Raw genomic sequence first — 7,859 nt, 5'->3', positions numbered from 1 at the left:
GCCTTTGAGAAGACTAGCAACGGCTGATGGTGATGATAATCTTCCACATAAATGTAATTCAAAATTCTGAAGGTTCTGCTTTCGTTCCTCTCTCTCTCTCTCTCTCTCTCTCTCTCTCTCTCTCTCTCTCACTCTCTCTCTCTCTCTCTCTCTCTCTCTCTCTCTCTCTCTCTCTCTCTCTCTCTCTCTCTCTCATACAGTATATGAATATAGCCACAAAAGTAGAAAGGAAAAGACTCGATTGGAGTTAGAACTTTCGTCTTATTAGTGACATCGATGTTGTGAGTTCGTCGATGTTACAATACATATTTTATGCTCATCATCCGTCAGCTTTCGTGATTTCTACTCACGCAAACGCACACGCACATACACACACACACACAGGTGGGTGGACTGTATCAAGGATGACCTTCGATCAAAGGGATTAACCGCTGATGAGGTGTGGGACAGAGGTAGATGGGGAAAGCTGACCAGAAACATCGACCCCACATAGAAGTGGGGAAAGATGTAGACAAAGAAGAAGATATATATATATATATATATATATATATATATATATATATATATATATATGTATGTATACATAGTGGAATATATATATATCCATCCATATACCAAGGCACTTCCCCCAATTTTGGGGGGTAGCCGACATCAACAAAGAAACAAAACAAATAGGGGACTACTCTCTACGTTCCTCCAGCCTAACCAAGGACTCAGCCGAGTTCAGCTGGTACTGCTAGAGTGCCACAGCCCAACCTCCCACAATTCCACCACAGATGAAGCTTCATAATGCTGAATCCCCTACTGCTGCTACCTCCGCGGTCATCTACACATAGTGGAACCTCTACTTACAATTGCCTAAACATATGAATTTTCCAACATCCAATGTGAAATTCTCTCAAATATAAGACTCGATACCTGATGTAATTTCCAACATATGACATTGAAGTTTCTCGAAGCGTCACAGTTTCTTGGTGACTCCGCTAGACAGCAGCACGTCGGGAGGGATGCCAGTTAGCGTCACGTCGGTCAGTTAACAGTTCTCCTGCATATCGTGTGGTTCTCTCTTGTTCAGTTCCCAATAAACAGTGCTTAATATCCTCCATTTTCCCATTTCCTTCTTTATTTTATAATCATGGGTCCTAGCGGTGAAAAAGGAAAAAAGGTAATGCTTCCCTTAGAATTAAAACAAGAAATCATAGAAAAACCTGAGAGTGGTGTGCGTGTGAGTGATCTGGCTAAACAATATGGCCGGAACTTGTCTACGATCTCAACGATCATCAAGCAAAAGGCAGCCATTAAAGCAGTCAAACCATCCAAGGGGATCACCATTATCTCTAAACATCGCACCCCTACTCTGGAAAGCCTTTTGCTTATATGGATAAAGGACAAGGAGATTGCTGATGATACAATCACTAAAACGATCATCTGTCAGAAGGCCAGCGCTATCTATTGCGACTTGAAGGCGGTGGGCTCTGGGGGTGATGCGGGGGAGAGTTTAACCGATCCTACAACAGAGGAATTCAAGGCATCTCGCGGTTTGTTCGAGAAATTCAAGAAACGGACCGAGATTCATTCAGTTGTATGGCATGAGGAGGCTTCAAGTTCAGACATCAAGGCTGCTGACGAATTTGTTGAGTAATTCGAAGAGATCTTCAAGGGAGAAGACTAGGTAGTGCAACTGTGATGAAGCCAGTCAATTTTGGAAAAAAATGCCTAGAAGAACATACATCACCGCTGAAGAGAAGAAAATGCCTGGACATAAGCCTATGAAGGATCAGTTGACTCTTGCCCTATGTGCCAACGCCAGCGGGCACTGCAAAATCAAGCCGTTATTGGTTTACCATTCCAAAAACCCTAGAGCATTTAAGGTGCATAAAATTAATAAGGACTTGCTGCAAGTTTTCTGGCGTATTAATGCTAAGGCTTGGCTTACTAAGCTATTCTTTGTTGAATGGGTTAACCAAGTTTTCGGCCTTGCTGTCAAGAAGTACCTTCAAGAGATTAATTTGCCTTTGAAGTGCTTGCTTTGCATGGATAATGCTCCCTCTCACCCCCCAGGACTCGAAGATGATATCCTCGATGAGTTCAAGTTTATCAAAGTGCTGTATCTCCCACCGAACACCACCCCTATCCTTCAGTCCATGGACCAGCAAGTCCTCTCTAATTCTAAGAAACTTTACACCAAAATCTTGTTTAAGCAATGCTTTAACATCATTTAACATCGCACAGAGTACAAACTTAACTTTACACAAATTTTGGATGTGCCATTTTAATATCGTACACTTTTTGAAGATCATAGATCAGGCACACTTATTTCTGCTTGAAATAAGCTGACGTGGATGAGATTGTATCTATTGACAAGTCCATGGGTCTGGAGGTCGATGTAGATGACTTCACCGAATTCGTCGAGGAGCATCATGAAGAGCTAACCACCGATGAACTCAAGGAGCTGGAAGCGATGCAGAATGCTGAGATCCACGTGCAATTGAGTGAGACAGAGGACGTCGAGGAGGTAGAGAATATCATAGGTTCGGCTGAGATCACGCGGATCTTATGTTATCATCAAGAGGTGGTTGACTTCATTGAGAAGCAATACCCACAAAAACTTGAAGTTTGTTGTGTAGCTTCACAATTCGACGATGTCTGCTTGACTCATTTCACGAATATTCTGAAAAGCCGTACCAAGCAAACTTCTCTAGATAGATTCTTTAGAAAATCTACAAAGCAGTCTAGGGATTATGATGTAGAAAGTGAAAGTGAAGCAAAAAAAAGAAATATTGAAGGGAGTGGAAGTGAAGATGAAAATTGAAAATTAAAAAGAAAACGTAGAAAAAATAAAAAATATAATAACTGAATAAAAACCAATAATCTAAGATTGGTTAAAGTTCACGTATAATAAGTTAGAGTAAGTCAAGGTACATATCTCAATCACCACCTCTACCTCCACACCGACAGTCTCCTCATGCATCGCCAAGCCTACACCTCCGTTGGCCCCTCTCTATGGTAAAGTGACAATAAAAAAAACCTTTTTATTGAATATTTCTTAATAATTATTCAGTTTACATCTCTCTTATATAATGCATTTGTTTCACTGATATGTGTAATTATGTGCAGTATTTATTCAGGAGTTATCGTAGATTTTTGAGATGTGGAATGAATTAAACAAATTACATTGTATTCTTAAGTCTATATCATTCAAATAGGCCGTATATTATACTACCTTAATATCTCAATTCTCTCTATACCTCGGGATCAAAGATTCAAGGGCGAATCAACTTGAAGATAATAGCTTTTGGTCGGCTGGGAAACCGAATCCTGGTCCAAGAAACTATCACGACAGTGACATACAATATTGTATGTCACTGTCGTGAGTTTCTTGGACCTGGATTCGATTCTTCAGCTGACTAGAACCTTCTATCTTTGAGTTAATTCCCCCTTGGGTCTCTGATCCCGAGGTATAGAAAGAAACCAGATATCAGGGTTGTATAATATATGGCTTATTTGAATATGAAAAAACATGTCTAAATGTGCAATATTTATCATATATATGACAATTTCCAAGTAAATTGTATTTTTCCTAACATAATTACCATGTCCCAATATATAGGAGTTTACTCTATCGTGTCTCTACCAACAAGAGATTTTCCCTCCCCACAGGCCAACCCCCAATCCCCACTTCTCACCTCCACGACCCTGACTTCTCTTGTTTCCCAGCATGCCCTAGAGGGATTTTAGAGCCGACCTTCCACATCGCCATTAACCATTCTTACTCTGGTTGTCCTCTTGACCACACGTCTCGCTTGCGTTCGTCAGAGTTTTCCTGTAGCTTTGTGTGTGTTCTCGTGTGTGGAACTCATGGTCCTCGACCTCCATCATGAAACCTGTGCGAGTGCAAAGTCGTTGGCCAGGTGTCAGTGGGAAGCTATGTGAAGCTTTTTTGTCCCACATGGAGGTTGATCCCCACTTGTTGCGTACCTCATGTTGGGCCCGTGTGTGCTCTTGTAACAAAACGTGTGATGAGTGTGTGGGATGGAGCAATGCCCAGTAGGCCAAGATGGCCACGAAAAAGAAGAAAAAGGCAAAGAGGGACAAGTTGCTCTCTAGGAAGGGCAGTAGTTCTCGTCATTCCTCATCGTAATCGTGTGTGCCGAATGTTGGGCGTACCTCTCTGTCCCATGTGTTACCTGTGGTAACAGAGGAAATTCACGCTGGGTCAGAGAGAGGTTCTTGCGTTTTGCCCTTTGGGGCCAAGAGTCACTCTCCTTCGAAGGCAGACAGCGGAACCATCTTTTTTACCTTCCCGTCACCGGGGAGGTCCACAGAGAAGGTTGTGGGAACATTACATGCGGTAATGTCTAACTGCGAGCGCATGCTCCAGATTTGCACAGCTCGGCCAGCGGATAAACCTTATCCCCGCTCAGAGGATTCTCGTGGTAGGCACGTGGCCTCATCCGCCAGTCTGCCGATGGAGTGGCGAGGAGATTCAGACCCGGTGGGTCCTCAGAGCCATCAACCCTCCTCATGGCACGGCCTTATGGCCTGCTATCCACCGCCAGGGACCGGCTCCTTGGCCAGTCTGCGGGTAAAGGAGCTGCTCTCCCCTCTCAGAGTGGCAACTTCATCCTCCTCTCAGCGGCACTCAGCCGCCGATCTGACCCCGTGGGAGCAAGAAGCCACTTTCAGGCCCCTCCAGGACACCATTCAGGTCCCCACTAATGGCCTCTTTCCTGGGATGGGGAACCTCGGACCCAGTTCTCCAGACCCCTTTATTATTATTATTATTATTATTATTATTATTATTATTATTATTATTATTATTATTATTATTATTATCACTTGTTAAAGTCAACCCTATTTGGAAAAGGAGGATTCTATAAGACTAGTGGCCCTAACAGGGAAAATAGCCCAGCGAAGAAAGGACACAAGGAAAAATAAAATGTTTCAAGAACAGTAACAACATTAAAATAAATATTTCCTATATACACTATAAAAACTTTAACAAAACAAGAGGAAGAGAAATTAGATAGAAGTGTGTGCCCGAGTGTACCCTCAAGCAAGAGAAATCTAACCCAAGACAGTGGAAGACCATGGTACAGAGGCTATGGCCCTACCCATGACTAGAGAACAATAGTTTGATTTTGGAGTGTCCTTTTCCTAGAAGACTTGCTCACCATAGCTAAAGAGTCTCTTCTACCTTTACTAAGAGGAAAGTGGCCACTGAATAATTACAGTGCAGTAACCCCTTGGGTAAAGAAGAATTGTTTGGTAATCTCAGTGTTGTCAGGTGTATGAGGACAGAGGAGAGTATGTAAATAGGCCACACTATTCGGTGTATGTGTAGGCAAAGGGAAAGCGAACCGCTACCATAGAAAGGATCCAATAAAGTGCTGTCTGGCCATTCAAAGGACCCCATACTCTTGCAGTAGTATCTCAATGGGTGGCTGGTGCCCTGGCCAACCCACTACCTTTTCCTGTTGGACAGCGCCGTTTTCCCTCTCTCGGGCGCCGAGTGACGTGGAGGAGCAGAAGACCATGTGAAGGGTCGTCACCCATCTAGGACACACACCTTCGACTAAGAGGAGAGGAAGAGAAGGGGAGCGGAACAGATCTTCCTCAGAGGGGAGATCGGACCTCAGGGATGCCCGATCCTCGGACCCATGGCAGGGCGCCTCGAGTGGGACTCACGTGGTTAATTAGAAGACTCAACGACCTGCCTGGACCTACTCCGCTGCAGGTTCAAACCCACGATACTGGCCTGGATCTCCGGTTTGGAGCCCCTAGGGAGGCACAGTCCTGCCTGGTCCTCTCTCTCTCTCGCCGGATATCGGACAGCGGTTCCGGAGAATCACCACCGCCAACAAGGAGCCGAAAGGGTTGAACAGGCCCCACAGTGCACCGAAGCTTTTATCCTTTCCGGAGGTGAAGCACAGGTGCTTCTACACATCGGAAGGGACCTTCCTGGGACATCAGCCTTCCGAAAGGAACTTGGCTGCCCTGGCCCCCGGCTCCAGGGAGGATAGACTGTCAGGCGGGGCTGTAGGTTTCGCAGTCCAGTAGGCAACAGCCATAGAAGCAGCCGTATGGGCTGTTGCTGATGTGGCTTCATGGGTGGATATCTGGTCCACGTCTCTAGTTTCCTTCGCCCTGGAAAATGACATGAGGGGCGACCAGGTAAGAGAACAGTTCCTGGAGTTGGCAGTCTCAGGGTAGCAGGCCGCAGCCTTCTTGGCGGGACAATTGTACACCACGGCTTTGAACTGGGTCCTATGGAAGGGGGACGTCGTCCTCTATAGTTTGTCGAAGCAACTCCCAGACAGGGAGCTGAGGGCTCTGAGGGACACCCTTGTCGTCAGGGAGGCGTTCTTCCTGGAGCACAAGGTGGAAGAGGCACTAAACATGTGGAGGAAAAAGAAGCACAACAGGATGCTCTACAGGGCCTCCACATCTTCGTTGGTTTCATCGTCACGTCCCTTATACCAGCCCCGTGAGCACAACAGGGTCAGGGACCAATCAGGTGGGCAGCCACCTATGCCTTCAGGCCTATATTCGTCCTCATCCCGGTGGGCCCCTCCAACGCAGGCCCCCTCAGGAGGACAGAGACCAGCCTCTGGAAGCAGTAAGCTTAGAGCCCAAGCTAACCGAGGGGCATGTATCGGCTTCTTTTTCAAGCGGAAGTAAGGGATAAGGCCCCTCTCCCCAGTGCCCTACAGGGGTAGGGGGATGCTTCAACTCAAGATGGAGAAATTGGGCAAAGGATGGGGCAGACCAGTGGACGGTTCAAGTGCTGAGGAATGGCTACTGCATCCCCTTCAAGGGCCCCACACCTTTGTACTTGGGACTCGAAGTCCCCGCCCTACACCCCAAGGAGTAAACACGTCGGAGAGCCTTATTATTATTATTATTACTAGCCAAGCTACAACCCTGGTTGGAAAAGCAAGATGCTATAAGCCCAAGGGCTCCAATAGGGAAAAATAACCCAGTGAGGAAAGAGAATAAGGAAATAAATAAATGATGAGAATAAATTAACAATATATCATTCTAAAAACAGTAACAGCATCAAAACAGATATGTCCTATATAAACTATTAACAATGTCAAAAACAGATATGTTATATATAAACAATAAAAAGACTCATGTCAGCCTGGTCAACATAAAAACATTTGCTCTAACTTTGAACTTTTGAAGTTCTACTGATTCAACTACCTGATTAGGAAGATCATTCCACAACTTGGTTACAGCTGGAATAAAACTTTTAGAATACTGTGTAGTATCAAGCCTCAATATGGAAAAGGCCTGATTATCAGAATTAACTGCATGCCTAGTATTACGATCAGGATAGAACTGTCCAGGAAGATCTGAATGTAAAGGATGGTCGGAATTATAAACAATCTTATGCAACATGCATAATGAACTAATTGAACGACGGTGCCAAAGATTAATATCTAGATCAGGAATAAGAAATTTAATTGACCGTAAGTTTCTGTCCAACAAATTAAGATGAGAATCAACAGCTGAACACCAGACAGGAGAACAATACTCAAAACAAGGTAGAATGAAAGAATTAAAACACTTCTTCAGAATATATTGATCACCGAAAATCTTATAAGACTTTCTCAATAAGCCAATTTTTTGTGCAATTGAAGAAGACACAGACCTAATGTGTTTCTCAAAAGTAAATTTGCTGTCGAAAATCACACCTAAAATTTTAAAAGAGTCATACAAATTTAAAGAAACATTATCAATACTGAGATCCGGATGTTGAGGAGCCACCGTCCTGGACCTACTTACAATCATACTTTGAGTTTTGTTAGGATTCAACTTCATACCCCCATACCCCATAATTTTCACCATGCAAT

General features: G+C 44.3%; 1 protein-coding gene across 1 annotated transcript; it reads left to right on the top strand.

Moving 5' to 3' along the window:
* Nucleotides 1-1,135: 1,135 nt before the first annotated feature.
* LOC137630352 (tigger transposable element-derived protein 1-like) lies at nt 1,136-1,642 on the top strand. Its single transcript, XM_068361784.1, has one exon. It carries the CDS (start codon nt 1,136-1,138, stop codon nt 1,640-1,642), a length of 507 nt encoding a protein of 168 aa, XP_068217885.1.
* The last annotated feature ends 6,217 nt before the right edge of the window (nt 1,643-7,859 follow it).

This window comes from Palaemon carinicauda, chromosome 38 (assembly GCF_036898095.1).
Source record: "Palaemon carinicauda isolate YSFRI2023 chromosome 38, ASM3689809v2, whole genome shotgun sequence".
Taxonomy (NCBI): Eukaryota; Metazoa; Arthropoda; class Malacostraca; order Decapoda; family Palaemonidae; genus Palaemon; species Palaemon carinicauda.
This window is presented reverse-complemented; position numbering and strand designations above follow the sequence as displayed.